Genomic DNA, 21,666 nt, shown 5'->3' on the forward strand with positions numbered 1-21,666 from the left:
AGCATAAAGTAAAAGTATAATAAGTGGCTTTTTAAAAGCCCAATTTTTGAGAAACATTGTGCAAAGTGACAAAAGTTTAAAACAGACATGCGCAAGCAAGCACAAACACACACACACACACACACACACACACACACAGACAGACAGACACACACACAGTTGTGACACTGTTCATCACAAGTTGTTCTCTTTAGAAGTTAAACACACATGATTAAAAATGTGCCTGATTGAAGGGTGGAAATCGGATCCAGTGAAAGACTGACAACCAATAGGAAACGGAGCGCCTTCTTTTTTCATGGGAGGCCCCAGGAGGCGAAGCCAAGCCGCGCGAAAGCAACACTAGAGCTGAGTGAGCGCGAGCTTCAGCCGTCAGATTCAGCAGCGGGCTTCACATCGCTGACTTTTGTTTCTTACTAAATACAGACAGAAACCCGTGAATGAATGCGGCGCATATTAATTAGGTGAGTGTCCCTATTCTTTTATTTTCTATTTTGTGTTTACGATATGCTTTAGAGTATTATTTAGTACAGCTTTTGGTCACGTTAGGTGGTTGTTCTCTATATTTATCGCCATCCTTGCGCACAGCCTATAGCTAGAAGTGGACCGTTTGTAAACAACCTTATGCATAGCCTACCTCTTTACAAAGGTGAGTGAACACAACTCATTGTGAGCTATGCAGCTAATATATACATTATTTACGTTTGTAGTGGGATAATCGTAGTGCAAGTTCACTGCGGAGGTGTTTGTACCTTTATGAATTAAACTGTTTCAGGTCGACTACCTCGGCAAGTTTAGACGGTCCATTCATTTTATTCTTCCCCCAATCCATCTTGATATAGGGTGGTCGGACGGCACACTCCGCGGACAATTCTGGCTAATTGCTTATCAATTAAAGTAGAGCATTAGCGTTGGAGAATGGATGGGATTCAAGACCAACAAGTGCCTTATATTAAATCCAATGTGAGTGAGAGACACGTTTTTTTTACGTATAACCCGAGACCAAACAACAAATAAACAGCACTTAGATATCAGGAAATTGTTATTCATTACTGTGTTATTAAGTTGATGTAAAACCTGCAAGCTGGTCACTCAGTTGGTGGCTCAGTCACCTCCTCCATGTGCAGATGTATGTACGGATAGCATAATATTTGAACTATTACTGTGTAATACATGATGTTATATATTCTAAGAAATATTGTAATAACGTTATTACTAGTACTAAAGTGTTGCATTCCCTCTGTAGTTATAGGTAAAGAAAAGGGACAGGGGCAAGTTTAAAAGTGTGTGAGATGTGTGATTGATGGCCATCTATTGCTCGCTCAGCTGTCATCTGTGCTAGTACACAACAGAATCACTCCAGTGGGAAACATTGATTTGTTTCCTCCCGTTTAGAGGCCACAAGGGAAGACGTCTTGCAGCGAGAGACCAGCAAATGACAGAAAAAGAAAATTAATTAACTCTGACCTGGCCCTGGACACTGAAGGTAGGTAGAGCAGAGGGGAGGGAAAAGTTAATTTCACGGCTTCTTAACATTTGGCAAAATTCAATTGGTTTGTGGCCACCTGCACTCGTAAGCAAAATCTCAATTACAACACATTCACCTGTGAAGATTGCAAGTAGCATCTGTCAGTGGCTACAGACCCAAATTGAGTTGTTATTAGTTACACACGTGCCTCTGAATCATCTGGCCAAGCCTCAAATGGCACTCTAAGCCTATTAGCTTGTCATAGTGGGGGGAATTGTTTCTGAAGCTTTTTTGTCATGTTTTTTCTTCCCCTCGATGATTGTCCTCCATTGTTTTATTCTCCTAGAACTCTTCCAGGACCTCAGTCAGCTGCAAGAGACCTGGCTGGTGGAAGGTAAGTGTTTACACATTTACTGTAGTGTCAAAGCTCAACAAGCTCACTTGGTTTAAAAGACAGAGTAAGAGAATTGGAGAAAGGGAAAGGGAAAGGTAGAGATGTAGAAAAAATTGGCCCCAAGTTCCATTCCTACTAACGTGCAGTCCAATTAAAGCTTGTGTGGAAGAGGCACCTTGTGTGTCATGCATACATTAGAGACTGTGATGAGCGTGGTCTTGAGGGAGACTGAGGAGGCTCTACCCAGAGTGTCATCACAAATTACCAGGAGAAAGCTCTCCGCTGCTCACTGTCTCTTCTGCTTTTGGCAAGAGCTAACGCACGCAAGCCGCCACCACCGCACCACCTCCACCGGTCCTCTACCATCTCCTCTCTCTCACTCACTCTCTATCGCTCTCTCTCTCTCTCTCTCACACTCCCTCACTCATTCTCTTTCTTTTCCTCTCAGCGCATCTCTCTAAAGATCATACTCCATAGCTGTAGTATCAGCTGTCTTCTCCGTTTCTTTATTTTTCTTTTGGAAGAAAAATAACGGATTTACTTGTTTTTTGTTGAGAGTTTATTTTTTGTTTTTGTTTATTTAATAATTTTTTCTAATGGCAAGACTTGCTCTGTGTGGTATAACTCAGACGTGATGCTTCAGGATTTAAGCGCGGGTGTCTTCTTTCCGCCCTGTTTGCAGCACAGAAGTTTTGGTTAGTAAAGAATATTGATCATATTGTGCCTGTACCATTTTCGTAAGATGCATGTTTCATGTGTTTGTGCATGTATAAGTTTGTAAATGTATTAGTCTGCTGTTTGTATCTACATTTGATCTTCTTCTCTTGAATATCATTTACATATTGAAAATGCTTTTCTTTGCATGGGACATTTGCATTAGTTTGCAATGTTTCTTCTTTACAATTGATTGCTAATAAGCTGCAATATGCATTAACAGAAAAACATGGCCTTTTATTCTTTAAAACTTTTGTTACTACATTTCTGGATGTTATTATTGCTTTGATTACATTTAGAGTGGCCTATAAATTATAATATGCAGTATGTCCAATCTATGTTATTGGCATTAGGTTTTAAAAAATGAAATCACAAAGTTTCTGACTCTGAGTAAATAGGGGTGTAAATATGAAGTAGGATGTGGATTCAACGTGTGAGTTCTTTGTAGCTTCTATAAAAGTCATCTACATTACATTTTAATCATTTTAATTTCCCATGTCAATATGATTGTATGCATGCATGACAAATCTTGAAGTTTGTACTTGCCGCTTGCTTAGGGACCAAAACAAGCCCACAACATTATGTGCTGTATAATTTGGTCCCATCATCTTAACTCGTCTTGTAAATGCACCATGAGTTCCCTTTCTACACATAATATAACTAAGTTTATCTCTGTATGTGGGACATCTTTCTCAAAAAAAATGTAATAAATGTATCCTTTATTTAACTAGTCAGGTCAGTTAAGAACAAATTCTTATTTACAATGACAGCCTACCAGGGAACAGTGGGTTAACTGCCTTGTTCAGGGGCAGAACGACAGATTTTTACCTTGTCATCTCAGGAATTCGATCCAGCAACCTTTCGGATACCGGCCCAATGCTCTAACCAGTAGGGTACCTGCCGCCCCAATGCACTGCATATTTACTTTTCTCCTTATATGCACTACACATCATTGATTTATGTGGACTGCATTATGGAAGACAAAAACATGCCAACATCTTGTGTCAGCTAACTATTTAAAACAAATATCGTTTGGATTAGAATTAGGCTACATTTGGTATCAATAATGCCATCATTCTTTTGTTGTTCAATCTATGTCAGTGTCAGGGCTTTTGTTCTTTGTTGGTCTCTCAAGCTTTGAGGGGAATCGACATTTGATGACAGATTGAACTTTTGATGATTTATATTCAGACCACATATTTGAAATTCATCTAGAAAAATGTGTACTTATGGTAAATTGTTTAGATATTTTCTTCAGCTCTACTGTTGCACTATATTAGTATTGAACAAGACAACCTGTTTCTTTATCCAGTAGGCCTTAGTCTCTACTGGCAGATAATTCTAGTCGTAATGTTAAGGTCTAAAGTGTAGATCCTTAACCAATAATATACATTTTTATTATACTCTATCAACTGTGATGTTTTTCTGGTAAGTTTTTTGAGGTTATCTTATTACATTTTCCAAAGAGGTAGAAAAATATTTCTCTCTGCTTTGCACAGGTGGATAGGCAACTTAATCATTGATGAGATTCATCTATTCTTTAATACATTTAAAAATGCTTGCAGTGTAATTTAGGGGTTTTAAAAATGAAAAGTATGCTTTGAAATAGATATTGGAATACTTTACCAGCTACTCTCTGCCAGTTAGATTATGAAGTATATACCGCAGGGCTTGTAAAAGAATAAGATGTCGTTTTAATATTTTAGTATTTAAGTGGGGGGAAAAGGCCTTGGTTCCTGATATAGATATTACTGTAAGGAGTACAGTTCTGCATGTCGTGGATCATTTTGATGTACGTTTCAAGATTGAAGTAGATTTAATAAATGACTTCCTGTCCATTAAGATAAAAAGGAATACCTACCTACCTATTTCAAAGATTTATTCATTCAGGTAATTGGAAATAAGAGGAGGAATTATGGGAGACAGACTGAATTTCCGACATCACAAACCGAGAGGTTGAAGGGTTCTTAAGGTTCTTAACCTGGCCATTTTGGCCAAGGCTTTTTTTCTCTCTCTTTTTGGGAGTTCTTCAAGTATCAATTTCACTTTGAGATCTATTTGGTGAGGTTGCCACAATTTTAGAGTACTGTAATTTTTTTAAATTAAATGTTGACACAAATGTGAAAATGATAGCCGATGCAGTCTGGTCTATTGAATTCAAAGTTTTAAAAGGAGACAGTAAATCTTTTCCTCAACCCGTTCTTTTCATCTCAGCCCTGTTGTTGGCGCGCTAGCTAGATTTGTTTGAAACCCAACACCATCAGACACACAGCACTTGTAGGTACAGGAGCCTAATGGTGTTGGGCTGGGATGAAAAGAACGGGCTGAGGAAAAGACAAAGGATGTGCCACTACTACTCAGGACCTGTGTATGGGGCTTGGCTGTTTTTCTTTTCTCTCTTATTTTCTCTCTCTCTCTCTCCCTCTCTCTTTTTTTCTCTCTCTCTTTTTGTGAATGGCGGCAGAGTTCTAATTTTGGTGCTCTCCCCGGGAATTGTTGCAGGGATCAGCTGGCCCATTCACAGACTGGGTCCAGTGACTCATACATCCGGCTGCAACATCACTTTCTCCCCTCTCCTTTCGTTTCCGCCTGTCCGTCTCCATCCTTCTTCCCCTCTCGCTTTGAACCTTGCGTCTTTGTGATGCCTGCAGTGCGTGTGTGTTACACAGTGCTAGCGAACTTGAGGTAGAAAGAAGTTGTACACGGTTGTGGTCGAGACATTGTTGTTTTTTCTTTGAGTGGTCCGGCTTGCACTGGGTGAAATGTTTGCCAGTCATGGTCTTGTGGTGGAGCCAGTATTTTGAATTGAGAGAATGTTCTGGTCTGTAATTATTTGTAGTGGCAAGGCTTGTTTTACAAGGCTTGACCTAATAGTTTTTCACTTGTTTTTACACCACGTATATTGTGAGAAAATAGGTTTTTCTTTTTCTATTTTGTTGGATCGTTCCTTTTCTCTCATTTTGAAAGGTGAAAATACAAAACTTGATCATGTGATACAGACCTGCCTCGACATGATACTGATTCAGTGATAATGAGAATCCACCTCTTTGTGCGTAAAAATAGACGTGCTAATGACACATTTAAATCTCTCATATTGCCGTTTGCCACAATTCTCCAAACTCGTCAAACTTCAGGGACCTAAAAAGTGCAAATATGTGTGATATAAATATATACATGCCTAATTGGACCCTGTGCAGAGCCTTCATTGTCTTAGCATTAGCCGAAAGCACAGGAGTGTGAATGATAGGTGAAACACTCTGGATTGGAGCAGAGCTAACTCGGCAGGTACAGGTGGATTCAGCAGTGGGGAAGAACCCAATTAGCTACTGTTAACAATGGGTGTTATTGCTATCGGCGTGGAGATAGCAAACTCCTGAAGCTACAGCATAATCAAAAAACGGACTAGACAACCTCAGGACATATGCAATCAAGAGAAAGAGGGGATGAACAATATATTCGTTCTCCCTAGAGACCGTTATTTTAGCTTTTAGCTGCTCCATTTGCATTCTATTTGTCCGTTGGTGCATTATAACTTGGATAAACATTGGGAGGATTCTGCATTTACATTGCTTTGTTCATGAATAGATACATGTCCATAAAGGGATTTTTTATGTCTTTAGAGGCTTTTTGCCAACAGAAAGGATTGCGACGGTTAGACTGGATATTATGAGTCTGGTGTTGTCCATCGGCATGAAAATCACTTTTTCCTTTTGCTTCTTTCTCTAGCTCAAGTTCCCGACAATGACGAGCAGTTTGTCCCAGACTACCAGACTGAAAACTGTGAGTATATGATGCCACAATGTTATTGTATTTGTGTATGTATGTGTGAGTCTATGTGTTTGTGTGTGAGTGTGTGTGTGTGTTTTTCCATGTCTCTCAGTACCCCCACCTTCACTCTCACATGTGGTCTCCGGAGAGCTAGTCTTGCAGGTTGGCAGACAGGTGCAGAAGAGAGGGGGTGGAAGAGTGAGATATGATATTATAGCACTGGGGTTTATTTATGTAGGAAAACATCCAAATATTTTGAGTCATTTGCAATGAGTGATAATAATCAGATAGTGTTTTTATATATATATATATATATATTAATAATCTCAAACTCAATATTTTCCAACAGTATTTTATCCTCTGTAACTGTCAGTATTTGTTGTGGTGGTTATACTGGAAGAAATCCAATATATCTTGACATAAATGCGATATACATTATAATGCACTTGGTGGCACAGTACAATGAGCATTTAAAGTGAGTGGAGACAAGGCTGTTTTTGGCGCAGTGTGGTTATGAAGGAAGTCAGCCAACGTGGAGACAGAAATGGAGTGAGTGGAGCTCAGTGGGATCCAGTGCTAGCACATGTCTTTTAGATGAGCCAAAAGGCCTGTGCAACAGTGAGAAAGCAGGAAACTGTGTCTGTAATGACCATTACCCCCCATTTATCACTCACATGTTTGATATTCACCTCAGAATATTTTATTAATTTCAATACTTTTATTTCTACATTTGTCTCAAGAAACTGTTTGCCTTTGAGGAACCTCCTACCAGTTTTTCTGAGCTCCGTAGACGTACAGTATGGTACATATCCACTATAGGATCCAAAATGGTTGCACAGTAACATCCATAAGGTCTTGAGGTCCCCATGTCCTTCAAAGCCATCCAGGGCCCATCGTGTCCATTGTAGTAGGAGACTGCTGACCATAGGAAATGTCCTGTTGGCATGCTGGAGCAGACTGGAGAGGCACAAACAGATGGTGGGTGGGAGGGCGAGGGCACTGTGGTTGGGCTCTCGAGCAGGCGTCCCAGCCTGCAGGACTCCAATATGGGTTTCACCAAGGAGAGAGAGAGAGAGAGGATGGTGGGATTGTTTAGAGGTCAATAGAGGTAAAACGAGGTGTATGACATGTACAGTCAATTCATTCTTACAGTATGAGGAAATAGACATAGAGAACAGGTGGAAACATGGAAATAGACTTTGAGATCACTGCTGATATTTTTGACATAGAGAAGCATTCATGTCCTCACTTTATCACCTCACTTGTGGACAATTTTTCTATGTCCATCAACCATACTTAACATCACATTTGAAGGGGAAACTTCCAGACATTGAATCTTAAGGCTTTGCACATGGAAGAGACATGTTCTTTGTCTAATACCTTCAAATTTAGTGGTTTCCAAGCTCTCATTAGCATAACTTAGCAGGGTATGAAGAAGTACTGTAGATGGTGTAAAATGAGACCACATGTAATCAGCGGATAGGGGCTACTAACATTAACAGTAATGGCAAGCACTTACACTGTGTGAAAATTGACGTTTTTTCCCCCTGTTGCCAAAAGACTGATATTTTATGAATGGACTGGAGAAATATCTGCCAAAAGTAGACTTCACTGTAAATGCCAAAATACACAGTTTGTAACCCAATGCACACAACTGTTGCCCTCAAGGGGGTTTTGTGGTAATTAGGAATGATTGGCACCAAAATGACATTTCTTAGCTTGCAGCTAATATAGTGGCTGTATTGAGAAAATTCACTGTGAACGGCATAGCTGGTTGGGGAGTATTTCAGATATGATTTAAATAAGGGAACCAAAATAATCAAGGAAAGAGATTGTGTGCACTGCAAAGCGTAAAGTCAGACAAAATGCAAATACACTCAAATCTGTATTTATAAAAATCAATGATCAAAGTGTTGTTTTGAATCAAATGTATGGTTTGGTTTCTAAATAAGGAATAGGGACAAACAAACAATAGTAATTTGTTATCAAAATATTAAAATGCAATTAATGTGGGCAAGCATAACACATGTTCATTTTGTACAGAAAACCAGCCAAAGAAGTTGACAGAATATTTGAGAAATTCAAATGAAAGCATTCAAAATTATGTAATTAACTGTCAGAAATGTTTGTTCTTAAAAAACACAGTCATTTAGATAAATCAATCTGTAGATAATCACAGCAATTTAACATTGATGGACCTGACATTCAAAAAGGTTTATCTGTTCTCGTTACAGGTGATGTCTTCCATATTGATTGGTGTACTTTGGCACCCCACTGATAAATCTATTGTGACATTTCCAACTCTATTTTAGGTGCCTCTCTTAGAGCGCATGAGCTGTTCTTAACATTGTAGTTCATTCAGTTCATTTGCATATTAACCTACTGTGTTGTATAACAAAAACATAATTTCATAAACCATAATTATAGTGAACAAAAGTATAAATGCAACATGCAACAATTTAAAAGATTTTACTGAGTTACAGTTCATATAAGGAAATCAGTCACCTGAAATAAATAAATTAGGGCCCAATCTATGGATTTCACATGACTAGGCAGGGATGCAGCCATGGGTCGGCCTTGGAGGGCATACCAGGCCCACCCACTGGGGAGCCAGGCCCAGCCAATAAGAATGAGTTTTTCCCCACAAAAGGGCTTTATTAAAGATATAAATACTCCTCAGCACCCCCAACCCCACCCCCCTCAGACGATCCCACAGGTGAAGAAGCCGGATTTGGAGGTCCAGGGCTGGCGTGGTTACACGTGGTCTGCGGTTGTGAGGCCGGTTGGACGTCAAATTCTCTAAAACGATGTTGGATAAATGGTAGATAAATGAAGATAAATGAACATTAAATTCTCTGGCAACAGCTCTGGTGGACATTCCTGCAGTCAGCATGCCAATTGCACGCTCCCTCAAAACTTGAGATATCTGAGGCATTGTGTTGCGTGACAAAACTGCACATCTTAAAGTGGCCTTTTATTGTCCCCAGCACAAGGTGGACCTTTGTAATGATCATGCTGTTTAATCAGCTTCTTGATATGCCACACCTGTCAGGTGGAGAGAAATAAGCTTTTTGTGTTGTCTGGGATGTCTTGGATTTTTTATTTCAGCTCATGAAACATGGGGCCAACACTTTACATGCTGCGTTTATATTTTTATTCAGTGTATGTCCATTGATAAATACATGTACATCACAAAACAGTAAATAATACGTCTCTGTTACTTATTGTCCCTCTTGCCGTAAGCCTTTAATTAGCCAGATAAGGCTGCAGCCTCTGTGTCTGCGACGCCTGTGACGCCGTTCGACCTCGTCAAAGGTCTCCCCTCAGGAGGTACCACTTTGACCACCGATCGATGACCCATAAAGGTCGCGCCCCACCGAGGCCAGCGAGACCTGTGAACATCCCCTGTGCTTTGCCCCAACGTGCCCCGTGCATCAGTCCCCTGGGACCCAGGCGTCAGATGGGGTGTTGACAGATCGCCTCCTCCACACAGAGAGACTGTGACACTGTCACACAGGCCAAGCTGTCAGTCAGCAGTGAGAAACTCAAAACATCCGCTTCTCTCAGCTCCTCAACCCCTAAACTACTTCCTCAGTCATCAGCCCTGGAAAGGACTTGTTTTTTAAGGCCCATTCTAGAAAAACATACACTGGCCCGGCAATCCTCCAGGTAGACAGTTGAGCATGGTTCTAGCCCTAAATAACCAGAGAAAAGACAAGCAATTTTAGTTTTTTGTCTAGTTTGATTGATTTTCACTTCCCTTCATGATCGGTATCTACTTTGTTTTGACGTCACAGTGTGTCTGATGCGGATTTTAACATGAAGATTGACAAACCTCTTCCTTTCAACGGTAACGAGGAAATGATTTTGCCCTATTCTCTGCATAAGTAAAGCACTTTGAGTTTATACTCTCCTCAGTAGTTGTGCATGTGCCTGGTGCAACCGCGTGTGCATGTTTGTGCACGTACGTAGCCTACGTGTGTTTATTAGCGGTGACACGCTAGCTCTCCAGGTACCCAGGACTGACTTGATCCTGACTGACTGGGTTTTCATCACCGTGGCCAATTGAATTAGTGTTGATCATGACTCAAGATGATGGGATGTTAATCAGGACTGATTTGGCACTTAACAGCTTCTTAAATGCACAGGCCACTGTGGGAAACTGGGCATAGGTACAGAGAGTGGGTTCAAATCAATGGGCCTTGTTAGTGTTGTCTGGACAGTATTGGCAGTTAGCTGAAACGTGATAGGGATTTAGTGGAGTCTAGCCCTGCTTTGAGATTGTCATATTTCAGGAAGGAAGAGACTCCCATTGTGTAACTGCGAGAAGTGAGTTACAGTGAGTGATGAAGACTGGGATTCTGGACTTAGAAATAGAAATAGTCTGCATAGATATTCCCGGCCCTGTCCTTAGGGATAGCAGTGGAGTAAGATGAAGTACTGGACATGTATACCTATTACCCAAATGTTGAATAAGGATTTTGTATGTGGTGGAAGGGCCTTTAAAATAGGTTTACTTTTCATGGGGACTATATGACTATTGTACATTTGGACATATAGCGTACTGATAAATAATGAATTAGTTACTGAATAAATGTTTCAACGTCACCAATCTAATGTCTCCCCTCCCTCCCTCCCTCCCTCCCTCCCTCCCTCCCTCCCTCCCTCCCTCCCTCCCTCCCTCCCTCCCTCCCTCTCACAAATACATGTCATAGTGGCATTCCACGGACTGCAGCTGAAGATCAAGAAGGAGCCCCACAGCCCCTGCTCCGAGCTGGGCTCCACCTGTGGCCAGGAGCGGCCCTTCAAACTCCACTATGGGGAGAAGTGCCTGTACAACATCAGGTAGGTAAGCCACAGCACCAGTCACTTTCCCCTATCTGGAACCAACAGAGCCAGATTACATACAAAGAAATAGACTAACACCCAAAAATGAACATCATAGGTTTTGGTGGTTTGTAAAATATCCTTTGGGATATTGAAGTAGTATTTATTTTACCTGTAGCGAAATCTCACAAGGATTCTGCAGGTAAATGTGGTTTGATGAAAATTTAAATGAATCACATTTTGTACAGTCTTTTTTCATCTCCACAAGTTGTCCAATATATCTCCACGCTGTTAGATGGATAATGACTGCTTCATTATGATTGCTTGATAAACTACAGTATTACTGGCTTCCCACCCTGTTTTCAAAGTTGTATTACTTCCATTTTGAGAATTCAAGACATTGGAATTGCAGCCATTCCCTATGAAACAAAAGGCCAGGTGCTGTGCTAAATGTTTCAAGTGGGATGCACTTGACTTGGGGAATAGATCTAGGATAATATACTGTCTACCTAAGGTGCTTTTTCAAATGAACCAAAATGCCGATGGCACAATAATTGCCTAGTTACGTCAAATCTTGAATTGATTTGACTTGTGATATATGGCATTGTGGTATATGCTTGCGATATTACAGTGCCGTGTACATCAAGGGTCATCTTGAAGATGTATTCTAGAAGAGGAAACACAAAAGTATTTTAAACCCTAAACATACGCTAAAATATCTATATTTTCTTAAAGAAGGAAAATGTGTCAAAATTCAAATTCAAAATTTGGTGCAAAAAGTTTTTAAACTGTCATTTTGACAATAACTATAACATAAAAGACGATTGGATATGTAAAAGGATAGCGTTCAAATACTAGGCCACACTAATCAAATCAAATTGATTTATATAGCCCTTCTTACATCAGCTGATATCTCAAAGTGCTGTACAGAAACCCAGCCTAAAACCCCAAACAGCAAGCAATGCAGGTGTAGAAGCACGGAGGCTTCTGTCAAACGGCATGCGTCGACATAATGTAAAAACAACAACAGACTGATCCCTCCACCCCGTGTGTCTCTCAGTGCCTACCAGCAGCACAAACACCCAACAGGCATGAAGCCCTCCAGCCCAGCGACGCCCCCCTGCAGCAACCCCGTGTCCCCCCTTCATAATGGCTCCCCCACGGCCGTCCCCACCCCCAAACCAGACAGGACGTACCCCCACCTCCAGCCCCTCCCGGACAGCACCTACTCCATGGACCACAGGTACTGTACTACACAGCTACTGTATACTGTAGGCTACCACTACATCATCTTTAAACTGGCACTAACAAAACATTATCGACATAGTTTCAAGTGCACATTTTACGTTTATTTGATCATTTTAGTACATTCAGTACAGCTTACCAGAATCTAGATGTACCATTCTAATTATACACAACGGGTTGTATAAATTGTCAAGCTTTAGGTATAAAAATGTGTATTGATGTCAGTCCATCTGTCTCAATCGGTTATCATGAGAATTTGTGAAAATTTAATTTTTTTGCCTTTTCAGATTTCGACGTCAGCTGTCGGAGCCCTGCCACTCGTTCCCCTCCCCACCGTCGATGTCTCGGGACGGAAGGCCCATGTACCACAGACAGATGTCTGAGCCCAACATCCTGTTCCCCCCACAAGGCTTCAAGCAGGAGTACCCCGACCCCTTGTTTGAGCACCCTACCATGGTGGGGGCGCCCATTCCCCCCACGTACCCCCCGTCCATGATGATCAAACAGGAGCCCAGGGATTTCACCTATGACTCAGGTGAGTGGGTGTGTTAGTTGTCCTCTTCTTTTTTGGGGAGGAGGTGGTGGTAATAGAGATACAGTAAAATATGTTGTATTTAATATTGTGGTCTTTGGTCTTTGGTGTTTTATTAGGATTCCCATTAGCTGTTGCGAAAGCAGCAGCTACTCTTCCTGGGGTCCACACAGAACAAGAAACATGAGATAATACAGAACATTAATAGACAAGAACCGCTCAAGGACAAAACTACATACATTTAAAAACGACACACATAGCCTACGTATCTATACATACAGCCTGCAGGACTTGCTTTGTGGAGTGTGGTGTCAAAAAAAGCATCTCTTTATTACGGACAGACCTCTCCTCATCTTTACGACCATTGAATCTATAACCTGGGTAAGAGCTATAGAAAAATGTAGCCTACTGTATATTTATATTTTAGTGTCCATCATTAGAGAAATATGACAAATTCGACCAAAAAACACTAATTTCACTCAATAATATAACCAAATACTTGAGCATTTGGACCCACCACAGCATCAAGTCACCCTCTTTTTAGTCAGACCAGATAGTTGTCATTTGAGGAATGGGCCTGTTGATTGGATTAACCCATTATTAGTGCAGGGGGTTCTGGTTTGGGTGTCTGTGCCGGGCTCCATTTCCTGTGGTGCTCTAATGTCTGTGCCTGGTCACAGTCCGCCCCCGCAGAAGGGGTGGTGGGGTGTTCTAATCCTGCTGGCTTCATTCATAAGCTAGAGCCAAGGAGAGATTACTGTGGAGTGGTGTAATAGTGTGCCCAGTCAGGGTGGAATGTGGCGTCCACTCTGCTGCCTCATGCAGAGAAAGATTTCAATATAAACAGCACTGAGCTCCCTTTGAGTTGGCCTTCTCTCTGTAACATGAGCCCTTTTCAACAGGGACATGTTCATAAGAGAGCGCTACAGAAAACATTTGCAACAGAAAACAAACGTTTCTATATCCCGGTAGTCCTCACTATTTACATTTGAGTTATTCAGCAGACTCTCTTATCCAGAATGACTTACAGTAGTGAGCGCATACATTTTCATACTGCTCCCCCGTGGAGTAGAACCCACAACCCTGGTGTTGCAAGCACCATGCTCTACCAACTGAGCCACACTGGACAGGTTATTTCAGTCTGTTGTCTTCAGTTTGGTGCCTAATGAACACTACCCTGCAAACATTTACACAGGTTTCCAAGTATCTCGATGGTGTGGATGAACAGAGGGAGCCCTTTTCCAGCATGTTTTATATCCCAGATTGACCATTTAGGGGAATTTATTAGCAGTCATTCTGCAGCTTGTTTACTAGACCAGGCCTGTTGAGAGGATGGGAGGGGAGCCTGGTAATTTCATTAGCAGTAATTTCCTCTACAAGCCCATTACTTTGATGAAGTTCAGAGAAATGTTGATGGCCCTAAATTAACGGGGTTAGTCATTTTATTGACCATTCACTTTGTAACTGTTTCGGCCCTTTGATTGTAACCAGCAGCTGTAATGTTATAGGAGGGCCAGACATATACAGTGCAATATTATACTGTTGTAAATAGTACCGGTGAAGTTGTCGGCAGTGAAACAAAGTCATCACAGCCATCATGCTTCACTGCTGAAGAAACAAGCAGAAAACATGCCCAACATTTTATGCTACATTTACTCCAATGCTGCTAATAAGTTATTTTGAGCTTAGCCTAGACTACGACACTGCACTGTTCAGTACTAGTGTCATATTGTGCGCTTTAGTGTTGGCTGAGATCCAGTGTCATGCTAGAAGACATGTTATTTAATCAGGGGCAGTGGTGCAGTGAGTGAGCAGTAACTGACTGCTCTCAGATAGCTGATACTGTCCTAATGCTCCACTGTCCTAAGGGCTTCTAACACCCATTCTTCCCTGTCTCCAGCAGAAGTGCCTAGCTGCCATTCTGTCTACCTGAGGCAAGACGGCTATCTGGCTCACAGCAGCAGGACTGAAGGTGAGGGATGACGCTCGGAGACATGTATGTTGGTTGGGTTATTCATCCCGTCCAAGTTGCCGTTTTCCTAACGTGATTTCTCAACACTGTCTCGTCTCTCAGGCTGCATGTTCGATAAAGTCGCAAGACATTTCTACGACGACACCTGCGTGGTCCCCGAAAAGGTCGAAGGTGAGATGTCCAAGAGTCGACACATAAACTGCTGCTTTCACTTGTAATTTCAATCAAAGATATTAATTGAAACGTGAAATAACAACCTCCTCCCTTCCCTCCCTCCATCCCCCTGTCCCTCCATCCCCCCTCTAGGTGACATAAAGCAGGAGTCAGGTCTGTACCGTGAAGGTCCAACCTACCAGCGCCGAGGGTCACTGCAGCTCTGGCAGTTCCTGGTGGCTCTCCTGGACGACCCGTCCAACTCTCACTTTATCGCCTGGACCGGCCGGGGCATGGAGTTCAAACTCATCGAGCCAGAGGAGGTGAGAGCATGTCTGTCTCATCATATTCCACATGGAGTATCTTAGTCCCTTCAAGCAACAGTGACCAGATTATTCTGATCATTGAAGTGAGTTTGAGGTGAAATCTGTTCTTCAAACGGTCAGAATAATGTTTTAGGAAACGTTTGAACGAGGCAATGTACCGTACTGACGTTCCTTTTTTATTGCCTCACCCCGTGCTAAAAGTATGAAATCTGATCAAATCAAACAAACTGTCAACCAGAGAGTGGCCTACTAAATATTTCAATGAACCTGTTCCTAAAAATATAAACGGTGTTGACGGTTCTGCCCTTTGAAATGGAACAGGTCTGGGTTTGTGCGCTCACATTACAGACAGAGAGGCACAGTCAGTGTCCGGTGTGTTGGTAGGGTAATGGTTAGAGGAGTGCGTGTATGTGTGTGTTGGGGGGGGTAACTTGGCATCGGTCCACATGGCCCAACTCAGTGGGACCAGCCAGCTGCAGCGAACAGGGGGGGCATTCATACCATCAGGTGACCAAACGCGCTAACTTTGGGCTTTGGGTGGCCGTAAATTCTGCCTTTGGCCCGGGCAGGTGTAACACATGAATGAGCATGAGGACATGAAAGGGGGTGCAACGTTTTTAGTGTTGGGTCCAGGCAGAGAGGGAGAGAGAGAGATACAGGGTTAGAAAGAGAGAGAGAGAGAGTGAAAGAGAGACGGGGTTAGAGAGAGAGAGAGAGAGTGGTATACAGAGACAGTGGGAGTAGGGCTTTAGAATGGAGGATGGGAGGTTGTGTGGTCTGGTAGACAGGTGCTGTAACATCTGCTGCCTGCTCCACTGGGTGACAAGTTCCTAATGAACACATCCCTGTCAAGGGCTGTGGAGTCTGGTTCCACTCTAATTGCTATTAGGAAATATGGATTAGTAAGCTTTGACATTTAGACAACGTCATTGCATTCTTACCGGGAAGTTGTGCAACAGGGGGTGTGTTATGTTCTCACCTCTTATTATGCACAAGGAATATGTTACAAGACTGAAGTCACTAATCTGTACAATGTGATCTTTCTATGACATTCTGGTTCTATTCATTTCACCATAACCATTTCCCCTTTGTTTATGTGTGTCTGTCTGTTCATGGATGTGTGTAACAAAGGTTGCACGTCGATGGGGAATCCAGAAGAATCGACCTGCTATGAACTACGACAAACTCAGCCGATCGTTACGCTATTACTACGAAAAAGGCATTATGCAGAAGGTAAAAGAGGCCTAAGGCTGCACCCTGACAAGAGACATATGACGATGGTTCTGCGTTTGATTAGCTGTAATACCTTCTTCTCCATAGTCAACCATGGGCTCTGACAACTGTCCCTTTGGGGACAATAAAGTGAATCTCATTTTATCTTATCTAATCTTATCTTATCTCCAGGTGGCAGGGGAGAGATACGTGTACAAATTTGTGTGCGACCCCGAGGCTCTGTTCTCCATGGCCTTCCCTGACAATCAGCGGCCCGTGCTGAAGACGGACATGGAGCGGCAGATCAACGAGGAGGACACAGTGCCGCTGTCACACTTTGACGAGAACATGGCCTATGTGCAGGAGGCGGGGCCCTATTGCAACCCGCCACACCCGTACAGCGAGGGCTACGTTTATTAACGTAAATCCCCAAGACGCCGAACTGGTGTACTTCACAGTCGCTACGAACGGGGGGGAAAGACTTTGTCATTCAGAGGACCCCGAGTCACCCTCTCTCACAAACTCCACCTTTTTTCTTCCATTTTTTTTTTACGTCCAAGCTGTGCTGCAGGATGGAGAGTGCACTTTATGGACTGACAGTGTGTGAACCTGCGGGGGCTAGCTATGTAATTGGGTCGTTTCAGGTGTTTATGTTGATATTAAAGGAGGGATTCCCCCCCCCCCCCCCCCCCCCCCGAGCATGCCGTATTCGTATGAGACAGGACTCAAAAGCCAAAGGTCACATATGGACATATTCCTGCAGTCTAGGCAGGTGAATCCTCAGAGCTTGAAGGAAAAAAAATCCTCCTGATCTTTTTGACAGCTACAGGAAGCATCCTCAATTATTTCTTTCATTCCTCTTTTTGTTCAATTGCCCTTTCATCTCCATCATGTGTACTTTCTTACTCATGTAAGTGATTAATGCAATGTATTGTAATGACATGCTTTTAAGATACTTTTATGGTGAAGTGACATAATTCTAGACTTGAAACAGTAATGTAATTATAACAATCTTAGTTGACATCTACATGCTGCCTTGCTACCAGTTTTAAATGTGCCCCTTTGCCAGTACTGACTGACTCACAGTGCATCATGATATGACTGAATGTTGGGTTCCTTTTCAAAACTGCATTGACTGTGTAGACCTGTAGGAATTCGACACGAACGGTCAGATGCAATCAAATTCACCCTAAACATACTTTATTATATGTAATGCAAATGACCTGTATTTAAAAGACAAATGAAGCAGAGACTGTACCTTATTTAGTCTTTGCATTGTTGTGTATATCACACCAGCGGTCAACTTAATGAATTACATATTTATAACAAACATTTAATTCTGATTTGTCCTACATTATATGACACAAATGTTTTTTATGTTAATGATGTGTATTAATTCAGCCATAACACTAGTTATCCGATATTTCAAGGCCACAATGTGGGAATTGTACAAAACAAACATTCATTTTAAATCCTATCACACGATGTTGCCGTCCCCTTTTAAAATCAAATGTAATGTGAGGAATGCATACAAAAAAGAGAAAAACATGCTAACTGAATTCAAATCATATCTAACTTTTTCCTTTTTGTTTGTAGACAAATTATGTACGTGTTGCATACGGGGGTTGCATTTTAATAAAAAGGTATCAGAAATATTTTTTATTTTATAGTATTATAAAGATCCATGTTATATCTGAAATAGGGTTTCCATGTATAATCAGGTAAATGCACATTGGTTGCTGCTTCTAATTGTAACTGTCATTTTATAGTCTAAAAATAATGGCAACTGCAATCTGCAATTCTGCGTTCAATGTTTATGTGTTTTGTTTAGTCATATGTTTTGTTTTATATTCTTCAAAAAGGAAAAAAATTAAGTCACCACGATGAAGTTCTGTAAAAAGTATACAGGTTGGGATGGAATTAGCAATAGTCAAAATTCTGTAATAAAATAGTGCTGAAAAACTGGTATATGCGTGATTGTCACCCATGAAAATATAGACATCTTTTTTTACCATGAATACAATATTTTCAGATTTATTAGCAAGTAAACATTTTTAAAGAGAATTGAAGTATGGGATCTTGGTGAGCTATCTATGGCAACTACTGAAATAGAACATATCATTTTTGTTGTCATTTCCACAGCCAATCTTACCACAAAACCTCGTGTTGCATAAAACACAAATATTCTGTAAGGTTTCAAAACCACATTACTCAGTAAGGATAAGAAGTTGTAGTTCATAGATTTACTGACAGGCATAGACAAATTTAGAGCAGTTCAACCAAGCATGAGTGGGTTGGTGTAGAGAAGTGCAATGGAGAAAAGTAACTCGTCAATTTCCAGGTTGGTGGGGATACTCTCTACCGCAAAGCATTTAGCCAAAAGTGACACCCAAAGAAAAATCAATGTCTAATTTAAGACAGTATTTTTTTCATGTTGGACAATTGTTGGTGTCTTTTGTTCCTACTCTTAAAAGCTGGAGTGTCAGTAATGAAAAAGTAACACTGCCTTAAAGTTGTTATTGCCTCTTGTAAAGTGTCACTTGCAAAAAATCAATGGCTAATTTAAGGAAGCATTGTTTAATTGGTTTCACTGGGGGAAAAATGAAAACGGATGTGTAGGTAATGAAAAAGCACCGTTTGGCTTAATTTGTCAGGCCAGGTTACAGGCAAACCCTATTATAGGTCCTAGTCTTAGATGTTTTTATTGATTGCCTATAGTGCAATGTATTGCCCCTTTAACTTTATCCATCTGATTGCTTTTTTGAAGCATTTACTAACACCTAACTTTTAATATGATGAATTACATATTATTTGATTACATGGTCGTTCCACCAATTCAGTGCTTTGAGAAGTGTAACTTGGTAAAAAACAGTTGATTTGACATAATTTTTACATTCTGTCATAAAGAACAGATGTTCAAATACACTGAACAAAAATATAAACGCAACATGTAACAATTTCAACGATTTTACTGAGTTACAGTTCATAAAAGGAAATCAGTCAACAGAAATAAATTCATTAGGCCCTAATCTATGGATTTCACATGGGCGCAGCCAATCAGAATGAGTTTTTCCCCACAAAGGGCTTTATTACAAACAGAAATACTCCTTTTTGTTCAGTATACATAAAAAACTAGGTTGACCGTAACAGGGTTGGAGATTTCATCTTAAATCAGCCATAAATCCCCTCGTGACAGGAGGAATGGAAGCTTGTTGTGTGCAACAGGGAGTGGCAATTTAATTGCTAAAATATTTCTAGCCTGTCTATCTATGGGTAACAGGGTTAACGTGATATGCTCAACCCGCTCAGTTTTTCACCACAAAACATCAGAAAGTGGCCAAAAAATTGTCGACCCAGCTCTTTTGATTTGACACTATGATTTTACTATTGGATGTTCAATGTTTCTTTGGAAAAAAATGTTTCAAAGGAATAGTTTCACCATATTAAAATGAGTGTTCAGTACATGTAACAGGGTTGACCTTAAAATGAGGGACAGAGTCACTAATCACATGAAATAAATAATAGTCTTCAGAAATGACTTTATCAAAGCAACAAAATAACTAGGGCTTTGCAATGATGACGAAACGTGGACTTTTTTCACTTTAGCAAGCCTCTGTTCATATTACAAATGTGATTATATGGTCTTTATTAAAGGTAATTTCATATAATATAACAGGTTTTTAAAATTAAATATTGATTCACAATTTCTACTTAAAATATCAAAAGAACGTAAAAGGCTTGTGCTTCCGGAGAAAATACTTTTAGTTTTGGTGCCTCATCTCAATTGTGTGTGTCCAAGGCTGTGGTTGACTTTGGCTGTTGAAATGAACTTCACGGTTCAAGAGCGGACACAAATGACTGTGGTTTATTCAAAGTTCCACATTGAAATCCCATGCAAACCTCTGTGTTTTAAATACGTGGTGAGCGTTCATGTCATCAGGGAAATTGAATGCCCTACAAAAGAGCACTAAGCAAGAGAGATTATAGAGATCCTATAACATTTTATTTCACCAAGAAATAAACAGGTTTCAGAGAAAGGAGTTCATTTTGGGAAGCCCTCTAGGCTTCATGTATAGGAGCTGAAAATCACCATGCTAATCCTGTTATCTGGTTACAATACATAGAACATGGCTTAAACGGATAGTTCAGCTAATTTATCATATTTCTGTCATTGTCCATATACTGCTTTTCAAAGAGAACGCGTATCTTAATATGTCAAATCACTAAACTATCACTTTAAGATTTTCATTTTTTTTTAAACCTTATGCATTGTGTGACAGTAGCTACATTTTCCCCTTTACTACCAGTCATGCTAATATGGGATGATTCGTGTGTCTCTGAACTGTGATTCTGTCCATTCTGTCCTCCCCCACTGGAGCAAGCAGATGGCCCTTGGTTCTTGAGTCATCACAAACCCATTACGGGAGTGACTCGTGTTCACCGTGGCTGCCTTGATTCGTGCCCAATGGTCCTCGCTATACCTCGCCGGTGTTTGCAGAGGCTGTAAGTTCTCTTTGGGCTTCATGACACGCCGTGTTTGCTCAGGTTAAATGGCTTGTGTTGCCAGCCGAGTCGCCTGATTGGCTCTGACACTGTGGTATTTGACAAGTGAAATGACATTGGGCCACCCCCATGTAGCAAATGTGTTTGGGCTTTTGAAACAAGTGTGCTTTTAATATGGTGTGTTTACCCATGAGAAAGCCCCTAAGTGTGTTTCTATCTTTCCTGCCAGGGTGTCTTTCCTGCCAGGGTCCATCAGTGACCAGACCAGTGAGCATAAATCCTTCAGGGGTAAATCAGAGGAACAACAGTAGTTTTACAAGGAAAAGCAGGGAGATAATAAAGCCTCTGTAATAGCGGCCCATTACAGCTTTTGGTACAGTTAAAGGCACTGTCTGCTGATTCAAAAATATATATTTAATAGCGTGGGAGGGTTGAGGAGGAGGCTTGAAGTGCTTGGCATCTTGCTATGACATGCATTATATGAACTAGGTCTACAGAATTATACCTAGGAGAAGCCACTTCTGTAGAGGAACTTTGAATGTCCTTTGAGTCAGC

General features: G+C 41.1%; 1 protein-coding gene across 4 annotated transcripts; it reads left to right on the forward strand.

Annotated features, from left to right (window-relative positions):
* The first annotated feature begins 915 nt into the window (after positions 1–915).
* Positions 916–17,028, forward strand: LOC120031498 (ETS translocation variant 1-like). Of its 4 annotated transcripts, XM_038977274.1 has the most exons (12): positions 916–960; positions 1,393–1,483; positions 1,812–1,859; positions 6,300–6,353; positions 11,057–11,186; positions 12,229–12,411; positions 12,701–12,948; positions 14,849–14,917; positions 15,020–15,088; positions 15,224–15,393; positions 16,528–16,629; positions 16,801–17,028. In XM_038977274.1, exons 1-12 carry the CDS (start codon positions 916–918, stop codon positions 17,026–17,028), a joined length of 1,437 nt encoding a protein of 478 aa, XP_038833202.1. The 4 variants fall into 4 exon arrangements, with proteins under 4 accessions (XP_038833202.1, XP_038833203.1, XP_038833205.1 ...); XM_038977275.1 differs by lacking the exons at positions 916–960; positions 1,393–1,483; positions 1,812–1,859 and adding an exon at positions 2,494–2,554; XM_038977277.1 differs by lacking the exons at positions 916–960; positions 1,393–1,483; positions 1,812–1,859; positions 12,229–12,411 and adding an exon at positions 2,494–2,554.
* The last annotated feature ends 4,638 nt before the right edge of the window (positions 17,029–21,666 follow it).

The sequence above is a fragment of the Salvelinus namaycush genome, chromosome 37 (genome assembly GCF_016432855.1).
Source record: "Salvelinus namaycush isolate Seneca chromosome 37, SaNama_1.0, whole genome shotgun sequence".
NCBI classification, from domain to species: Eukaryota; Metazoa; Chordata; class Actinopteri; order Salmoniformes; family Salmonidae; genus Salvelinus; species Salvelinus namaycush.

Bases quoted from the DNA above. Each gene is read 5' to 3' on its own strand.
- LOC120031498 (XM_038977274.1), top strand. From the start codon at position 916: ATGGATGGGATTCAAGACCAACAAGTGCCTTATATTAAATCCAAT. The intron at 11,187-12,228 runs GTAGGTAAGCCA...TGTGTCTCTCAG, and splicing joins AAGTGCCTGTACAACATCAG to TGCCTACCAGCAGCACAAAC. The intron at 12,949-14,848 runs GTGAGTGGGTGT...TGTCTCCAGCAG, and splicing joins GGATTTCACCTATGACTCAG to AAGTGCCTAGCTGCCATTCT.